Raw genomic sequence first — 20119 nt, 5'->3', positions numbered from 1 at the left:
TTGTAGTCATGTCAGTTAGGTTTTCTAAATGTACAGAGATATATTTCAGTTAAATACTCTTCAACACTTTCAAAGACCTACAGAATATGGCATTTAAAATGTTTTAAGAACTTGGGACCTTTCATGACAGTGAGAAACATCTGTTCGTGGCAGCACCAATCTACTTCAAGAGAATGATGGGCATCGAAGAGGCTCCTCATGGAGTTTGTTAGTCATCTGGGCAAGAAACTGCTCTTGCCTGAACTGCTTGACTAGACTTGCAGGACCCACAGAAAAATGACCGTTGAAGCTGCCTAAAGAAGGTGAGACAGTCCTTTGGGGTTCCTGCTCCATGAAAGAGTCTGCCAGACATTCTGCAGGACAGTGACTGACAAACTGGCAATATAGGTGAAACTGTCTTTGAAATTTCCTGCTTCATGGAAAAGTCTGCTGGATACTATGGGCCAGTAGGCTAAAGATGGGTACCCATAACATTACAGAAGAACTTTGGGTGACTGTCCAGGCAGTGAGATATCTCTGTCAATTCTAGAGTTTTGGAAGTTGCTTACAATGCACTTCCTGTTTACATAGGTAATATTATATCCTTCTGGAGTCTTTGATGGCGCTGAAGGATAGTTATAGTTTTCCTTAGTTATGATAAAAGATGAAGTAGATATAAATTTATAACTGTAATTCTTGCTTGATACCTGTTTTGTTATATGTAATTTTACTATGTTAAAGTTAAAACCTACCTTTTTCTTTATACAGAAAGGGGGAAATGGTGTGGGAAGTCCTTCTGTCTATGTGTTGCTTCTATTGGTTAATGAATAAAGCTGTTTCGGCCAGTAGCTTACCAAAAGAGGGCAAGGAGGGAGTTCCAAGCAGATAGAGGAGGACAGAGTAGGCAGGGTCAAGGAGGAGCCATGTAACCCCTCCAGAGACAGATGTTGGGAACAGAACTTTACCTGGTAAGTCACAGCCATGTGGCAATACACAGATTAATAAAGATGGGTTAGTTTATAAGAGCTAGCTAAAAATATGCTTCAGCTATTGGCCAATGTTGCAATTAATACAGATTTCTGTGTGATAATTTCTGTTCCGAGCAAACAGCCTCTGGCTACTGATATGAAAGAAACAAATCAACAGTATCTTCTGTTCTGAATATGATACATTGTACCTTTTATCTTCTAATGTTTTGTAACTTTGGGTGCTGTTTCTGCATCATACTGGAAACACATCTCTCCATCACTAACACCAGTTATTCATGCTTGCAACCCAAATTACATGACAATATCTTAAAAAAAAACCTTCTCATTCTTAATTTAAGTTTTGTTTTCATTTTCAACAGGACTCCCTCCTGCTTCCACCTCCCAAGTGTTGAAACACATGTGCACCACCATGCCCTTTATGTTGCTCTTTGAATCAAACAGAGGGTTTCCTGCATATTAGACAAGCTTACTATCTACCAAAGGAGCACAGACATTTCCAGCTCCACTCCTTTTTTTAGTTTACCTTTATTCTCCTTTTAAATTCCTAACCTCAACAAGTCAAATTTAAGAAATTTTGTTTCATTTACTTTGGTTTTTGAAACAAGGTCTTACCCTGTAGTCCTGGCTGGCCTCAAACTTACTACATAAACCAGGCTGACCTCAAACTTCCAGCATTTCTTCTGCCTCTGCCTCCCTGGTACTGGGGTTACAGGAGTACAGGTACAGCTTCAAAATTGATGTATTTGAAAAACTCCCGTATTGTTCTTACCAGTTGTAAAGGTTCAAACATATTGCCCCAACCTCAGTATACTTTCTCACTCTTTTAAACTCCTCCTTTATGACTTAACCATCTTCATAAGAAGTTTCCTCATGTACATCTACAGCTAATAATAAAATGTGTATGTTGTGCTCAATAAACAATCTCATTTGTAAATCAAGACTCAGCAGCCTCTACCACAGCACTACCTGGGCAACCTTGTACTGTTTCAAGTTGAAACAGATGCCAGTATTTCTTCTCCCATTTTTTTCCTCTTCTGAGTCACTAGAAAGTACCAGTAGTTTCGTTCCAATACTTGTCACAGCGTTATACCCTATAATCCTTGAAAAGAACAGCTCTTATGTTACCACCTCTGTTCTATGAAGCTCTGGACAACTCTACCACGAAAAGGACAAATAACCCAAGTCAAAACATTGCCCCTCCCAAGTAACCCCACTCTTCAAATTAAAACTAATGTGAGTAGAACCCACTAATATTTGGGGGGGTATAACATAACAATTAAATTCTCAGAATGAGAAGCACAGCCATGAACAGAGGCCTGAAAAAGAACAGTGCTGGACTCTAAGTGAAACCCTTTTACTGAAGGTTCCTCTTTCCTCACCAGTCACTGTCAGCACTAGCTGTCATCTGGAACAGAAGGGACTTTCTATAATCAAATGCTCTTTTAGAGCACAAGGTCAAATGTTTCAACAGTCTTGTAGGTTATTTGGTAGTGGGTGTCACATGTCACAAAATTTACCATTTTAGCCACTTTAAAAAACTGAACTTAGGTTGGGCTTGATATTGCAATCTTAGCCAAAAGGGTGGGTGAAACTAGGGGATCAACAGTGCCCCATTACCTCTAACACTTACTCAACATCTCAAATGAAAAATTCTATGCCCATTAACCATTAACTTTGCGCATATGTCTGCCACTGACATCTTGGTAATCACTATTCCCTTTTCTCTATAAGTCTGTCTGCTCTAAGTACCAAACATCCTCTTACATCTGACTTACTTTGTTGTTTTGTTTTTGAGCCATAGCCCTGGCTGTCCTGGAACTCACTATGTAGGCCAGGCTTGCCTTAAACTCACAGAGATCTACCTGCCTCTGCCTCTGCCTCTGCCTCTGCCTCTGCCTCTGAAGTGCTGTAATTAAAGGTGTAAACCACCACAGTGGCTATTTTTAAGTGTTTGAGGCCCATCTATGTTATAGCACTTAGCAAAATTTCATTCTTTTTCAAGGATGAATAATCCATGGCATAAAAACATATTTTATTTATTAATCATTCATCCATCAATAGGCTCTAAGTTATTTATACTTTTTGGCTACTATAAATAATGCTCCTATGAACACTGGCATACAACCATCTGTGAGTCCCTACTTCAAACTCTTTGAATAGGTCTTACCTGGCATGCACAAGGTGCGGGGGGAGTCAAGAGTTCTAGCACAATTTTTTTGTTTTTCCGAGAGGGTTTCTCTGTAGCTTCGGAGTCTGTCCTGGAACTTGCTTTGTAGACCAGGTTGGCCTCGAACTCACAGAGATGTGAGTTCACCTGCCTCTGCCTCCCGAGTGCTGGGATTAAAGGCGTGTGCCACCACCGCCTGGCTCTAGCACAGTTTTTTAAAATTGCTTTTAACTGTCTTGGTTATAACTTAGAAGCAGATTTACTAGATATTCTTCTTGTTGCCCTTTAAAAATAAAAGCAAGTTTTGCAGCCAGGCTAGACTCAAATTCCCTGTTTAGCCAGGGATATCCTTGAACTTCTGATCCCTTTGCCTCTTCCTTTTGAGCACCAGGATTACAGGTGCATCACCACACTCAGTTTATGAGGTGCTGAAGATTAAACCAGGGCTTCCTATGTGCTTGAGGAGCAGTCTACCAACTGAGCCATGTACCCACATCTTTTTTTTTTTTTGCTGTATTTTTTCAAGCAGATTATCGCTGTAGCCCAGGTTAGCACTGAACTTACCATGTAGCCAAGCCTGATCCTGAACACACAGCAATCCTCCTGTTGCAGCCTCATGGGTCTGGAGTTACAGTCATGAGCAGTAACACCAGGCTCACATATTCAATTTTAGAAAAACTCCTATGCTGTGTCTGAAAGTGGCCAACTATCTGAAGTCCCAACAACATCACAGAGCTCCAAATGCTCCACATCTTCAACACTTGCTTTTTTGTCCCTGTTTGTTTCTATGGGGTACTGTAAGAAATCATTTATTCAAGCACATACCACCACGTGAGCCTCACACAAGCTAAGCACCCTACATCCCCAGCCCTCCTTTTGTTCCTTTGAACAAGTTCTCACTAACTTGCTCAGGATGGTCTTGCTCTGTAGACTAGACAGGCCATGAACCTGAAATCTTCCTGCTGCAGCCCACGTAGCCTGTGCCACCATGGTCTAATAGAGAACAGTCATTCTAATGACTGTAAAATAACTTCTCACTGTAGCTTTGACTTGTATTTCTTTAAATATTAATGACGGTGAACATATTTTCATGTGCTTATAAGCCATTTGTACATTTTGGGGGGGGGTCAAGTTTACATAGTTTCAATCTATCCTAAGAGCACATGCTTCAATGAGAAAAATCCCTTAGGCATTCTGGCATTCCTGCAGCATGAGCCTGAGTATCATCACTGCATAGCTCTCACATGCTTTATAAGACAAAGGTTTGGCTCCTTTCTCTAAAAAGCAGCACTATGTAAAATGGAGTCAGTTGAGTTTCATCAACTCTTCTGCTGTTTTCCTTTTGTATGGGAAGCCAGTATCTTACTTTGTAGTATGGGTTAGCCTAGAACATGTTACATAAACCAAGCCTGCTTCAATTTGCAGTAATTCTCTTGCCTCTGTCCTGAGCAATGGATGGCATTACAGAATTGTGTCAACAAGTTCAGCTTATCTCTGGTCAGCCTAGAATTATTCATGTAGATCAGGATTGTCTCAAACTTACTTAAATCTCTGCCTTTTGAGTACAGGGATTACAGGCATACACCACCACATCCAGTTAAATCGGCTGATTCTTAGGGGGTAATAATTTATATTACTGATTTGACTGTGTGTGTATTCATGAGCACACTGAAGTGTCACAGCATACATGCAGAGGTTAGAGAAAGACTTGGAGATCTGATCTCTCCTACCAAGTGGGTCCCAGGGATCAAACTCAGTTCACTAGGCTTGGTTCAAGTACCCTGCTCAGCCCTCTTGCTGGCCAATCAACAAGTCTTTATTCAGGTTAGTGGAATCAATTTACTCTTCCAAAGAATAGGTAATGCATTCAGTTGATAAAGACACTACACCTCTCAGAAGCAAGTCTTTATCAATTTAAGTTCTTACATGAGGGCTGGGATTACAATATATTCAGTGAAGATACTGTCCTTAGAGGAAGAAAAAATATGTATGGGGGGAGGATTAAGGACCAAGCGATAGCACATGCAGTAGGAACAACCCATTATTCTTAATTGTGTACTTCGCTGGACAGTGGTGCCACATGCCTTTAACCCCAGCACTCGGGAAGCAGAGGCATGTGAATCTCTGAGTTCGAGGCCAGCCTAGTCTACAAAATGAGTTCCAGGACAGCTAGGACTGTTACACAGAAAAACCCTGTCTCAAAAAAATAAAAATAAAATTAAAAGAATGTGTGCTTTGCCTGGCAATGGTATCACAAGCCTTTAATCCCAATACTTGGGAGGCAGAAGCAGGCAGATCTCTGAGCTCCAAGCCATCATGATCTACAGAGTGAGTTCCAGGACAGCCAGGAATACACAGTTGTCTACAGAGAGACCCTATGTTGAAAACCAAACCAAGTCAAACAAAAACAACAACAAAACAAAGCAAAGGACTGTGTGCATGCAACTATACTATCATAGAGTAATACTTTCCAGAGCTCAAACTGCCAAAATTATGGTCAAATCAACTTCTGAAATTTGTACATCCAGAACCAATAACTTTCTTAATTTCCAAACAATCACTGAATTTCTAAGACCAGTTTTGCTTTAAAATGTTTGATGCAAGCTGGGCAGTGGCGCACGCCTTTAATCCCAGCACTTGGGAGGCAGAGGCAGGCGGATCTCTGTGAGTTCGAGACCAGCCTGGTCTACAAGAGCTAGTTCCAGGACAGGCTCCAAAACCACAGAGAAACCCTGTCTCGAAAAACCAAAAAAAAAAGAAAAAGAAATGTTTGATACACAAGCAGAAAGACCTTCGTGCACATTCCCAGTGTCCAAGTAAAAAGTCAGCATGGCACAGGGGAATCCCAGCACTGGGGAAACTAAGATAGGAGGGTCTTTGGAGTTTGCTGGCCAGTCATTCTGACCAACTGGCAAGATGGGTTCAGTCAGAGAACCCATCTCAAAAAAGTGCAGCGAGAACAACAGAAGCTCGCACCTGACCTCATCCTCTGGCCTCCATCTTAACCACATGACCACACAAATACACATACACACATTACTCAATTATCTAAACAGCTAATATTTATTAACTAAAATATGACCCCAATTTATTTTGTAATAGAAAGCAAATAAAGAATGTTCCGTATAAAGAGGATCCCACTGTATTACCTCTTTTCCCTTCCCCTGTGTTCATTTATTCATCGACCACCTCTTTCAGGTGCTTAGCACTTACAGGCAAAAAAGCATAGATCCCTGCCTCTATGTAACTTATTTTTCAAATGATCTTAAGATTCACTTTTTTGGTATTGATTGTGAATGGTCTTACTATCTGAACCTGTGATTCTCCTGCCTCAGCCACTCAAGTTTTGAAATTAGAGGCATGAGCCACCACACCCAGCTGTGACTTTAGATTCACTTTGGTTAAATGTGAAACATACCAGTAATTTATTTTTGCAACAGTTTCAATAAATCCAATCATAAAAACTCACATAACTTCTAATATGAATGTGAAAGGGCTAAAGTCTACAGAAATGCAAGCCCATTAGCCCGGAGCACTCTAACAACCACTAATCTATAAAGAGTCTTCCTTCAGAGTCAGTATGAAGCTAAAATGACCCTACCTGAAATATAAGGGGCTGCATTACCTGTCGCCTGGTCCTCCAGAACACTTGTAAGGTGACTACTTCTTAATTGCAAGTGTTGAGGCTCGTTGTGTATCTCAGTAGTGGAATGCCCATCTAGAAGAGGAGACGGGACTCTGGCCCACTGGTAATACTTAATATTTTAAATGTCCTAAAAGTGGCAAAGTATCTCTAGCTATCTGTACATCACTTGGCTACATTTCTGTTGTTTAGACATATACTGTCAATAGAGTAGCCACATCTGACAACTAGACAATTGAAATATGCCTAATATACATTGAGATGAGTGGCCCATACAGCTCCCACACTAGAGGAAAACAATGTAAAATACCTATTTGAAGCAGGCTGCATAAAAGTACATCTTTGATGAGGTAAAGAATACTATTAAATTTTTCCTTTGTGACTACCAAAGTTTAATTACACAGGTAGCTCACAATTCTTTCAGACAGCACTCTTTTAAGACAGTAGAAAAATTCAAATTTCTGCACAGAGCTAATGTATGAATGTGTTTGAGCTGGACTCAGAACTGTCAGAATTGTGTTGATTTTCTCAGCTACTTTATTCAACATCTCATACCAAAACATCAAATGTTTTCATATCAAAATGTGTAAATGTCAGAGGTTACAGTCAAATTATTTAGCAGAGCACCAGCAAATATTTAAGTGGCCACTCTATACAGGACACATTCAATCCATAAAACAACATATTCTGTCACACACCAGTAGCACAAAGGCCATAAATTCTGCACAAATCTGCACGTGTTCCTACAAAGTACCTGGCACCATTGCTAAGTGCTTTGCTCTCAACGACCTATAAAACCCTCACAAGCACCACACACAGTAGATACTGTTACACTGTTTAATACTATTTTAAGACATTGTAGACAAAGTTTCAGTTAGTAACCTGTGGACTCAGGATTCCAACACAACAGACAACAAGTGAAACAACCCATTTTCCCAAGTGGAAGGACAACAAATAAGACTATGTATGGAATCTGGACTGGAGATGTAGCTCAGCAGTCTGCCTACTAAGCATGAGACTTCAATCCCCAGTACCTGGGAACAGGCAGCTTGGGAGCTGAGTGATCAACTTTCAGAAAAAAAAAAAAAAAAAACCAAAAAACTAAAAAACTTTGCTTCCTACTTCCCACCTCACCCTTCTGGATGGCAGGTTTTAAAAAAACTGATCATATGCTGGGCTGTGGTGGGAGACACCTTTAATCCCAGCACTCAGGATGCAGAGGCAGGCAGATCTCTGTTGAGTTGGAGGCCAGTCTGGTCTACAGAGCAAGTTCCAAGCCAGGCTCCAAAATTACAAACCCTGTCTCACAAAAACAAAAACCTAACCATACATTAAATTCTCTTTCAGAAAGGCTGTCTCCCGGCTGGCCCAATTTATACTTGTCTTTCAGGCTTCATCTGAAACTGTCCATGCAAAGCTACTCAGAGTTCCCACAATTTAGACTAGACCCTTTCCTCCCTCTGCTCACTATAGTGCTTTACACACCACTGTGCCTGTCTTCATCAGAGTGGTCAAGGGGTCTATTGTATCCATCACTTGTTCCCAACACCTTCAACAGTGCCTAGTATTAGGTGCTCAATAAATATTTGCTGATCTAACCACCTGAGTCACCCAGCTACACCTCAAAGCAAACTCGGTTCTGTAAGTGCTAACCCACAAAGCAGAGGGCAAGTTTAAGCTTCATGAAATTTTGACAATCCCTCCCACCAGTAAAGTAAAGCAACTTATTTTAAATAAAAACTTGTTCACTCAGTAAAACTTGTTTCATATGAATGAGTTTAAGTTATTGATAAATACCTGTCCTAAGGAAATCCAAGCCGATTTCAGTAATCCTATAAATTGGTTGGAATCAATTTGAGTTTCAAAATTCTTAAGAGCTGAAAACTGCTGCTTCTTTAATCTCATCATGAAATCAGTTACATTTATCACAAGGTTTCCTGCACTGCCCTAATTCTGAAGCTGAGGTCCAAAAATGATAGACACAGTATACTTTAAAAAATGGGGGGCGGAGGTGGGGGAGATGCTTCATGTACAGTTATTTTGACAAAATTAGTATTGGTGCCAGAGTCAAAACGACTTTCTTGGAACCTTCCCTTTTCATTTCCGAAACAGGAAACTCATTTAAAAGGTCAACCCCCGCGCCCCAGCTTTTACTTCCATACCAACTAATTCCGAAATATGAGGTAAAAGTACATTTAGAAGTCCGGAGGGCCAAGACCGGCGAAACATTTTCCTGTAAATTCTAGCGTCAAGTAAAACACGAGAACTTGACTTGATTCCCATTGGGTTGAAGACAGAAGAACCCGACCATCTTCGACCTCCGACTACTGCTTCTGTTGAGGTCCTGAAAAACCACTGTGAGCCAATCATGCCAGATTCCCACCCCAAGCACGAAGAGCCTCCGATTGTTTGACACATCAATGGTTTAGTCAAGACAGCCAACTCACTCCCCCCTCACCGCCCCTCTCATTTTCCTTAATGATTCTGCAACTCTCAAGTTTACTCCAAGTTACAGCCAGATGGAATATACTCTGTGACAGCAAATACAAATTCGGGCATTTACCACGTAGCCAGCAATGCTTCAATCTCAACCACTAAAATATGCCTATTACAAATATCACATCAAGCAACTTCACCCGATTATGGAAAGGCCAGTCAAGTCACTTAAAGAAACGGGATTCTGGAACGCTGCTAAATGCTGCCGCATATTCTTGTGCCAGCAGGCAACGAACAGAGAAGGAGACTTGAAAGCAAAGACCGGATGGAAAGCATGGGAAGACCCCGCCCCAGTAAGCGCTATTCCGATTCCAACAGTAACTTAGGTCTGTCGTCTGGAATCGGAATCACTGGAACAAAGGCGTAAATTCCGGGAAGCAAGACGTCTGGCATAAAAGAAAACGGCTCGCGGCTACAGAGCCCCCACACCGTCCTCCCACAGGTCTTACCTATGGTGGAAATAAAGGTGGTATTGAAGGCATCATCCGAAAAACGAAAAAGGACGCAGGTCTTGCCCACTCCCGAGTCCCCGATCAGGAGCAGCTTGAAAAGCAGGTCGTACGTCTTCTTCGCCATTGGGAGGAGCGGCTCGGGCGCTCGCCGCCGGTAGTCCCAAGGGATCGGTGCTGCTCACTACGGCCAACTCCTCACCCGGGCGTTCTGGGGCCGCAGCAGCGGGGAAGCGTATGCCAGGGAGAAAGCAGCTCTCGAGACGGAGAGGGAGACCTTCCGAACGGCCTCGTCGAGGAAGCCCCGACGGTGGCGGCGCCCGTGCCTCCGAGGGGCGGCGCCCGCGGCTCCGCAGCCTCTCCCAGCCGCTCCGCCCGGTTCCGGGGAGTCGGTCGGGACAAAATGGCCTCCCCTCCCCCCTCAGCGCGGCTCGGCCGGGACGCTCCCACGGGCGAGCGAGCGAGCTCTACGTCGAGGGAGCGCGGCGAGCTTGGACACGGCCTCCGCCCGGAGCACAAACTCCGCGCTAGGACCCGGGCGAGGGCGGCGAAGGAGGTCTCGCGAGCCGACGAGCCCTGCTACATAACCCCAGGAAACCGAGCCGCCCCGGCCAGAGCCACCTTTTTCCCCGTGCCCTCTCACGCCGGCGTGCGCGCTGCCTGAGACGCACGCAAGGACGTACACCCGCCCTTCTCTCGCGCCCTCGCCCCTGCGGTCCGCTTCTGCGCACGCGCGCGGGAGGGCATGTAGGGCACGCGGAGGTGGGACTAGAGAGGGCGAGGCCGCGGGCGCGCTCCCTTCGGCCTTCGGATTGGGTGCGCGGCGTGACTAACCCGCCTCTCGGGAGGCGCGGCCGGGGGACTGCGCAGGCGCCCTGCGTCCATGTAGCCCCTGCCTTCCCGACCCCCCTTTGCCTTTTCCGGGGCGCCCTGCTGATTGCTGGGATCCTCTGCTCCTCCCCAGTCTCCTGTTGTGGAGCTAAGGATGTTGGCTCAGCGACGTGCGTGGGTGGCCACGCGTCCCTGTGTATGTGTAGTTCCTGGATGCGAGAGAATGGGGTGCACTGGGCCATTCGAGAACCTCCTTACTAAAACCAGACGTCTCCAGAAGGGCCCTTGCTTGTGAGCCCGTCGTGGCATCGCGGTCTCCTCAAGGAGCTAGAGTTCGAAGGAGCCGGAATTCCAAATTGAAAAATCGCTGCGCTCCTGGGATCGGAATGATGTCATCGGTCTGAGGAACCCCGGGTGCGGGGAGAACCTCCTTGCGAATGGAAGCTTCGCTGCTCCAGGCCTAAACAGTCTTGGAATCCCCTCGAGCTGGAGCGCTCTAGACAAGAGAAGGCGGGGCCCGGTCACTGTTGCCAAAGTTGTATCACTAAGTTGAAAATGCAAAAGCCTGCCCCATCCCAACCGATCTCTTCTTTGCTTTTCACTTGTTTGTAGGTTGGTTATTTTGTTGCAAAGTCCGGCTGTGCACCGTACCCCGATGCTGGCCTCCAATTCATGATTCTCCAATCTCGGCCTCCAGTGTGCTTCTCTGTTAGGCTTGCACCGCCAAAATCTGTGCCATGTCTTTTCATCTGCCTTACCCTTCTTCCCTCTCTCCCTATCTGTCTTATTTACACTTCCCTTTTCCCGTCTTCCTTTCTGTAGTTGAAATAGCCATGTTTCTAACCTACCTTTCTTAGTAGGTTCCATCACTCCAGCACATACAGGATGTGGTAGATGGTAGAATGGTTGAGCCTGGTGAGCTGGTTCAACTTGGGACATCTAGAAACAAATAGTTTTTTTTTTTTTCTAAGAGAAGTAAAAGCTACATTTTAACGCACATCTCACCGTCGCCAAAATGTGCATTTCATGTGTAACCTAAATAAGCTTTTGATCATGTTCTTTTGTGACCATCTCAGTTCTGGTCGTGTTTTTAAAAGATTTGCCTTTCTTCTAACACCCCTAAAGCTATGACGATGTTTGCATTCCCTAAACCATCTCCCTCTAGTTGGTGCGCTGATTGCTCTTAGTTTTATCATTAAACTATATCTTCGGAATCATTCTTCCTTCCGTTGGGAATGTCTTAACGATAGCATAAATCAACAATTTTACGTAAATTGCAGGTGAGCACCGGCATTCTAGGTTTGTCATTCAGTCATAATCCTGAGCACACCAGGAAAACCTTCCAGGAGTTGGGGGTGTAGCTCACTTTGTAGAGTGACTGTTTAGCATAAATGAAGCTCCAGGTTCAACATTCGCCTGCTTCCCCCTCCCATATACTGAGTTTGCGGGTAGCTTCCACACCTGCTTGGATGTTATGGGTTTGTTTATATGGTAGCTGAATTTAGAATGCAATGCCATCACATAAATTTGGGAAGTAATGGACTGCTAAAAATTTTTTGAAAGTTCATTCTCTGTCCCAGTTGTTTCCAAAACCCATAGTCTGAAATTTTGCAAATTATTTGGTTACATTTATTAACAGCTGTTTTTATTCTTAAAATCAGGATCGTGGGATCTAGAGCTATCCCATCTTTGAAATCATGACTGTGTTTGGATGTGGTACGGATGCTGTGATCTTAATGCTTAGGCTGAGGCACAAGGATCAGACTCTGGCAATTACTGAGCTATAGAACCGGTCTCACTCACCCCATCCTCACAAAACTAAAAAAGGAATTGACTCTTTAGCTGTTGGGAACTGAACCCTTGTGCACAGTGGGCAGGAGGGTCACCAACCTCTCTACCTGGCTTCTTGCTCTTTGGTCTACGCTCCACTCCTGGGTCACACTGTTCTTCATAAGAATGGTATCTTTGCTTGAAAGGTGGGATGGTCTTGCTGTATGTATCATTGCCTAACTGTAAAACCTGCCTCTTCCAGTCTCTAGGACTTTGCCTGTTTACTACTGCCCATTTCCTGTGCTCACACCCACAATCTTCTGCAGGGACTTCCTGGAGGAATGTTTTCTTTAGTCTGACCTGATTGCCAAGAGGCCACCACAGTTCTCACCAAGCCTGCCTCCCATTGGCTGTTGGCACTGAAGAGGCTACAGGCCCGGGTAACTCCCCTAGCTCCTACAGCTCTCTAGAAAGCAGGAAGAGTTTTCTCTCCCACAGTTACTATTGAATCTTCCAGATTTCAAGGTTAGTTTAATGTAGTTCTCTCCTTGTAAAATGTACCTCAAATCACTTGCTATCCCTTCAGCTTTGAGTGTAAATCCTGCTGTAAGTAGCTTGTGTCTCTCTGAACCTCTTCAGTACTTCTCAAAATCAGTTGTATTGTGGGGTGTGGTGGTGTAGCCTATAAAATACTAGGACTTTGGAGGCATAGGTAGGAGGATCAAGGAAAGTTCAAGTTCAAGATAGAAACCAGTCAGGGCTAGATAGTGAGACCCTATTTCAAAGAACAACAAGTAATAAATTGTATTTTTTCATTTAATTTCACAATTAATAAATATTTATTTTAGAAACTTCATGGTGGCTCATGCCTGTAATGTCAGCACTCAAGAGGTTAAAGATGGCAGATCTCTGCCAGTTCTAAGTCAGCCAGAGCTAGCTACATAGAGACCCTGCCCATCCCCACCCCTCCCAAAAAAAAGTTACAAAAACTTTTTCAAAACAGGGTTTCTCTGTGTAACCGCTCTGACTGTCCTAGAACTTGATTCTAGGACCAGGCTGGCCTCCAATTCACAGAGATCCGCCTGCTTCTGTCTCTGCTTCCTGAGTGCTGGGATTAAAGGTGTGCACCATCACAGCCCAGCTTATTTTCAGGGTTTTTTTTTTTATAATAAAGTTTATTTTTTAAAAAAGGATTTAGGTGTCTGGAGAGATGGCTCAGTGGTTAAGAGCACTGACTGCTCTTCCCAGGGTCCTGAGTTCAATTCCCAGCAACCACATGGTGGCTCACAGCCATCTGTAATGAGATCTGGTGCCCAGAAAGGCAGAGCACCCATATACATAAAACAAATAAATAGTTTCTAAAGGGTTTAAAGATAAAATGGAAAAATAACACATTTGGAAAAAATTTTTGGAATAATTTTTCATCCTTTATTACTTTTAGGACATACATGAAAAACTCAACTCCCCTGAAAGGCTGGTTTATCCTGTAAACATGATCAATGGCAAGGCTAATCAGGCAGCTGTGATTCAGCAGAATGTACTGAACTTGCAGTTAGACAACATGTATTTCAGAACTAGCTGCAGTGCCTGGCTCTGTAATAAGGACAACTAATTGAACCTCATTCAGCCTATTCTGCTTATGTACTAAAGGGCATTTTACTCACAATGGTTCCAAAATGAAATAAGATGATGTCTGTTAATATGCTTTGTATAGCCAGAAGAGTATGCAAAGGTAAGTTTTTCTGTTATATTAAGAAGCAATGAGTTCCACCATAAGAAAAAGAACAAAAACATTACACATTAGAAAACATAAATGATGGGCCAGTGATGGTGGCATTGGCACACACCTTTAATCCCAGCCCTCTAGAGGCAGAGGCAGGTGGATCTCTGTGAGTTCAAGGCCAGCCTGGTCTACAGAGCTAGTTCCAGGGCAGCCAGGGCCACACACAGAGAAACCCTGTCTCGAAAAACCAAAAAAAAAAAAAGTATTGATGAGACCAGAGGAAAGAAAGTCAATGGTTGAAGGCAGCAACCTCCCAACCCACAATAAAAATCCCCAAACTGCAGACTTCAGCAATGCCAGCTCTCTTTGCGCATGTCAGGGCCTTGGGCCAGCCAGGTGGACCAGTGGGCATCATTGGTTAATGCACAAACCTGACTTTACCTGAGTCCTCAGAACCCGAATAAACTGATTTCACAAAGTGTGTCATGCTCTCACATATCACACACACACACACACACACACACACACGGAGGACTGTGCGCATGTGCAAACACGCACACACACACACACACACACACACGCACATACAACATGGCCCTGAGTTTTCTAGACCTAAGGTTCTATTTTTAGATCATTTTGTTGAAAGGAGACTTTGAGTAAGTTGCCCAACCTCTCCAATCCTTCCTCTCCATCTGTGAGTGGAACAATCACAGGATTGTGAAGGATTAAATGAGATGCAATGTTTTGCTCAGAAATGTTTTTATGTTGTTTCTGTTCTTGTTTGGGAATTTTTTGTTTGTCTGTTTCATGCTGAGGGTTAAACCCCAGGCCACAATAATGTTAGTCAAGAAATCTACCACTGAGCTATATCCCAGCCCTCAAAAAAGTTCTATTTTAGCATCATTGGCTTAGAAAAATGTAATCTAGAAGGAAACGCTATTTGGGGATTGGTTTCTGTGGTCGTCATTGTCACTGTTTTTGAGACAGTCTCATGCATCTCAGAGTGATCTTAACTCATGTAGCTGAGGCTAGCCTAGGCGTCATGATCCTCCCACCCTCACATCCTGGGTACAGAGATAAAAAGCATACCCCTTAGACCTAGCCAGCTAATTATGAAAATAATTATGAGCTGGCAAGACAGCACATCAGGCACTTGCTACCATGTCTAATGACCTAAGTGCGACCCCCAGAAACTAACCCCCAAAAGTTGTGCTCTGACTACACACACAAATAAATATAATTAAAAAGACTTTTTTTTTTTTTAGAAAGTAGTAATTGCTCTATTTGTGTCACCTAGACAAGGCAAAGCACCAAGATATTTCAAACACGGCCTGCAACACAAAACTGTGCATAGACAGGGCCTGGGTGGGACAATGAAACAGAGCTATAAGTCCCAGGACCAGGACTCCGTGGTTCCAGAGAACCCGGCATATTTACAGTGCCTTTTATGCCTAACAACTACATAACCTAACAAAAGTTACACAAAACTTAAAACAGGACAGATTTATGTGATCATGAGAGCCCACACTGTATGGACCTGAGTGTTCCTGGAGCATGGTGCTCAGTGTTCAGTGGACAGCTGTCAGCTCTTGCCTTGCCCTGCCTGCTGCCGGCTCTTTGGAAGAAGCACTGTGTTATTTGCAGCTACCCCACCCCTTTCCTGGAGCCAAGGACAGAACAGAAGAACAGAATAGCAAAGTCCTCTTGTTACACACCAATAGAGGCCAGTGCTGCCAAGACCGTATCTGAAAGCCGCCATCGCTATTGTCCTAGATATTCCAAAAGAGCACAAGCTAGTACTTTTTAAAAAAAAAAAAAAAAAAGTATACTTTTTAAATCTATTGATTTTTCTTTTATTGGTGTCTTGTCTATATGTATGTCTGTGTGAAGGTGTTGAATCCTGGAATTACAGACAGTTGTGAGCTGCCATGAAGGTGCTGTGAATTGAACCCAGGACCTCCGGAAGAACAGCCAGTGCTCTTAACTGCTGAGCCATCTCTCCAGACCTCCAAGGCTAGTTCCTGATTGTGTTTGTCCACTCAGGGTTCTCCTGCCTTCTGCCAGTCTCTTGGTGCCGTTATCCTCAAGAAAGATTTGCCCAGTGTTCTCTTTTTTTTAATTTATTTATTTTCTATGCATTTGTGTTTTGCCATGGGTGTCAGGTCCCCTGGAACTGAAATTATAACAGTTGTGAGCTGCCACATGGGTGCTGGGAATTGAACCTGGGTCCTCTAGAAGAACAGTCAGTCCTCTTAACCACTGAGCCATTTCTCCAGCCCCTTGCCCAGTGTTCTTAAAGGCCAAATAGGGATTAAATTTCTTTGCCACCAATGGCATTCCCCACCTTTATCCACATTCACCCTCTGTGTGTGTGAGTGTGTGTGTGTGTGTGTTAGGAGGAGCCGTGCCACAGGGAACATGCAGAGATCATATGACAACTCTGTAAAGTCAGCTATCTCCTTTCCATTTTATGTGGGTTCTGGGAATTGAACTCAGGTCATCAGCCCTGGATAGTGATTAGTCAACTGAGCCATCATGCTGGCTCTCAAGGCCTGTTTCTGCCCCATCCCCAATTCCTGAGTCAAGTCCTCTGGCTTTTCAAAAAAAAAAATTTTTTAAGCCCTTATCAGTAGCCTTTCAATAAATGTATGAATTGCTTCTAAATGCCAAAGTCCTCTTGTGGTACAGTGAAGACCCCTGACTAACTTGCCTCTGATAGAATTGCAGTGGGTGGCGATGGCATTTACCTTATGGTCACACTCTCCTTCCCATGGCTTGCTGACCTCCCCACTAGAACTTGGCTCCTCTCTACCAGACTCTCCCTGGGGGCCAGAGTAGCCTCGCCCCCTCCTCCCTGCAGCTCACTGCCTTCCTCTGACCCCAGTCTGGGCACAGGCACTTGTGCCCTCAGGCCATCCTGACATCCCAGCAAGGTGCTGGCAGGAGAGACTCTCTCCAGGCAAGGGGCATAGAGAGGCAGGAAGTAGAAACTTCTTATTTTCACATTTTAATAACATAAGTTCATTTACTTAGTTCCTGCATTGTGCCAGCTTTGTCCAGGCACGACTCATAGCGATGTTTTGGGGTAGAACTGGAGAGATGGCTCATGGGTTAAAAGTACCAGACACTCTGCCAGAGGACCTGGGTTCAGTTTCCAGCACCCATGCCAACCGACTCACTTCTGTGACATTAATGACAGGGAATCCATCACCCTCTTCTGGCCTCCTGGGGCACCCACTCATACATGAAGTGAAAATTAAAAAATTTAAATACTCTGAAATGTAGATAACAATTTCTGCATTTTTTTTATGAGAAAACAAGGGTTTAAAGAAGTGAAGAAAGACAAAATTGATGCCTGGAACCTCCTTGAAAGTAATTGGCTGGGGGCAGAAAATGCCTCAGCAGGTCAAAGAGCTTTACAAGATTAAGGACTCAAGTAGGAGGGAATCAATTCCCCAAAGTTGCTCTCTGTTTTCCACACTCCTGATGTATACTATACCTGTGCCTACACGCACACACACATACACACACACACACACACACTATGGATGGATGGACATGCGTGTATATATATTATATATAATATCATATATTATGAATATATAAATACTATGATAATTTTAAATATTTTTAAAATAATACATGGGTAGAAGGATGGAAAGCAGAGTAGAGATGAAGCAAAACTAGCCATGGGTTGATAATCTTCCCAGACACATAATGGACATATGGAAGGTCATTATGCTATATCAAATTTCATGTCTACATTTCAACTTTTCAATTATTAAAAATATTTTCAGGACTGGGGATGTAGGCTCAATACTAGAATGCTTGGCTACTACGCATGAGATCATGGGTTAAATTCCCAGGACCAGGAAAACAAAATTAAATAACAAACAAAACTAAACTTTATAAAGCCAAATGAATAATAAGTCATATGAGGGCTTCATCTCAGGCTCCCAACTTTAGTGTCTGCTCTCTCAACTTCTACATGGGGTTTCTGGCAAGGTCCCTAAAAAGACCTAAGTAGAACTCAAAAGTGATATTCAGAGGTCAAAACCTGTTAACTAATCTCTGTTCTTCTTTTCCACATCAACGGGGCTGTAGAGAGAGATGATGGCTCGGCAGTTAAAAGTCCCAACTGCTCTTACAGAACCTCAATTTTGTTCCTTGCACCCACACCCCACAGCTCACCATCACCTGTAACTCCAGCTCCTTGGGATCTGCTGTATCTTCTGGTCCCCGGATCCCTGCATCCTCATGCGCACATACTCACACACGGACACACAAGCATAAACAAACAAAAGCCCGGCAGCGGTGGTAGCTTTTTGATCACACCTTTGATCCCAGCACTCAGGAGGCAGAGATGGACGAATCTCTGTGAGTCCGAGGCCAGCTTGGTCTATAGAGCAAGTTCCAGAACAGCCAGGGCTGCACCGAGAAACCTTGTCTTGAAAAGCAAATGAGAAGGAGCCACGTAGGTCACACACAATTTAATCCCAGCGCTCAGAAGGCGAAGGCAGGTAGGGCTCTGTGAGTCTGACGCTGGTCTGGTCTGTCTAGTGAGTTTCAGGCCAGCCTGGGCTTCCTAGTGAAACCCTGATTATAAACAAATAGATGACCCCCCCACCCCACCCCACCCCCCCACCCCAGGCAGTGATAAAGAAAACACTTTCCATTTTTCTGTCTGCCTTGGAGGAGGTAGAGACACAGCCCCACAGAGCACTTGGCAAGCAAAGTTTTCTAAAAACACCCAGCAACAGCTGTCCTTGGTTGTCACTGGACCTGCCAAAGCCTGAGTCAGCACCACACTCCTTCCCAGCCTCCCCTGGGAGCCAGAGCTGACTTGCCCTTTCCTGGCTGAGTTGAACAAGTCGGACCAGCCTAACTCTACCCTGTCCCAAGATTCTCCTCAGTGGACAGAACCTCCCGTGTGATTCTGACCTAGGGTCACCGTCCTTGTCCTCTAGTCACCCAGAGTAGGGCCTAAAACAGTGGTTCTCAATTGGTGGTTCTCAACCCGAACGGGGTTCACATATCAGATATCTGATATTTACATTACAATTCATAATAGCAAAATTACAGTTATAAAGTAGCAACAAAATAATTTTATGGCTGGGGGTCACCACAACATGAGGAACTGTACTAAAGGGTTGCAGCATTAGGAAGATTGAGAACCACTGGTCTAAAAGATGACCAGCCAAAGCCGGAGATGGTGGTGAACGGCTTTAATCCCAGCACTCAGGAGGCAGAGAAAGGTGGCTGTCTGGGTTCGAGGCCAGCCTGGTCTACAGAGCAAGTTCCAGGACAGTCAGGGCTACACAGAGAAACCGTGTTTCTGATAAAAAAAAGAATGAGGAAGAAGAAGAAAAAGGAAGGAAGGGAGGAAGGCCTCTGAAAAAAACCCCTGGATAGAAAAGATAACTCAGGCACCAACATCTCCTGCCATTTGCCAAATCTTCCCTTCTCTGGATTGTTCTGGAACTGACTTTAGGAGAAACACAGAAGTAAATATAAAAGCACCCTTCAGGTGGGGAGGTGGATCATCCGTGTAAGGCAAATGGGAGGGACTTGAATTAGATCCCCAGAACACACATCTTAAATGCCTCATGTGGCAAGCAAGTTTGTAATTCCAACACTGGGAAAGCAAAGATAGGTGACCCCTGGGGTTGGCTGGTGAGTTAGCCCAGTTGAGTCAGCAAGTTCCAGGTCAGTGAAAAACCCTATCTCAAAAACAAAGGAGATGGTACCCAAGGAGTGATATCCTAGGTTGACCTCTGGCTTCCACACACATGTTCACACATGTGCACCTACACATTCTCTAACACATGCACACAGTAAACAAACAGACAAAATGAAAAAGGAGAGTGAGAGCAATCCTCCTAAACAACAAAAGAGTCCACCTCTAGGTTCAGTCCTAGAAGAGATCAAGATTGGGGCAATACGGAAACCAAATTATTATTATTTTTTTTAAATATTTATTTATTTATTATGTATACAATATTCTGTCTGTGTGTATGACTGCAGGTCAGAAGAGGGCACCAGACCTCATTACAGATGGTTGTGAGCCACCAT

The 20119-nt window shown here is 44.0% G+C and overlaps 1 protein-coding gene across 1 annotated transcript in view; it reads right to left on the bottom strand.

Moving 5' to 3' along the window:
• Positions 1-9866, bottom strand: part of Rab10 (RAB10, member RAS oncogene family) — a 60165-nt gene extending 50299 nt beyond the window's left edge. The window contains exon 1 of the mRNA XM_050125842.1: positions 9724-9866. Within this exon, the coding sequence (XP_049981799.1) occupies positions 9724-9850 (127 nt within the window). The 5' untranslated portion in view covers positions 9851-9866. The remainder of the gene's footprint in view (positions 1-9723) is intronic.
• Positions 9867-20119: the final 10253 nt, after the last annotated feature.

This window comes from Alexandromys fortis, unplaced genomic scaffold (assembly GCF_014885135.2).
Source record: "Alexandromys fortis isolate MF-2015 unplaced genomic scaffold, M_Fortis_MF-2015_v1.1 scaffold_252, whole genome shotgun sequence".
NCBI classification, from domain to species: domain Eukaryota; kingdom Metazoa; phylum Chordata; class Mammalia; order Rodentia; family Cricetidae; genus Alexandromys; species Alexandromys fortis.
This window is presented reverse-complemented; position numbering and strand designations above follow the sequence as displayed.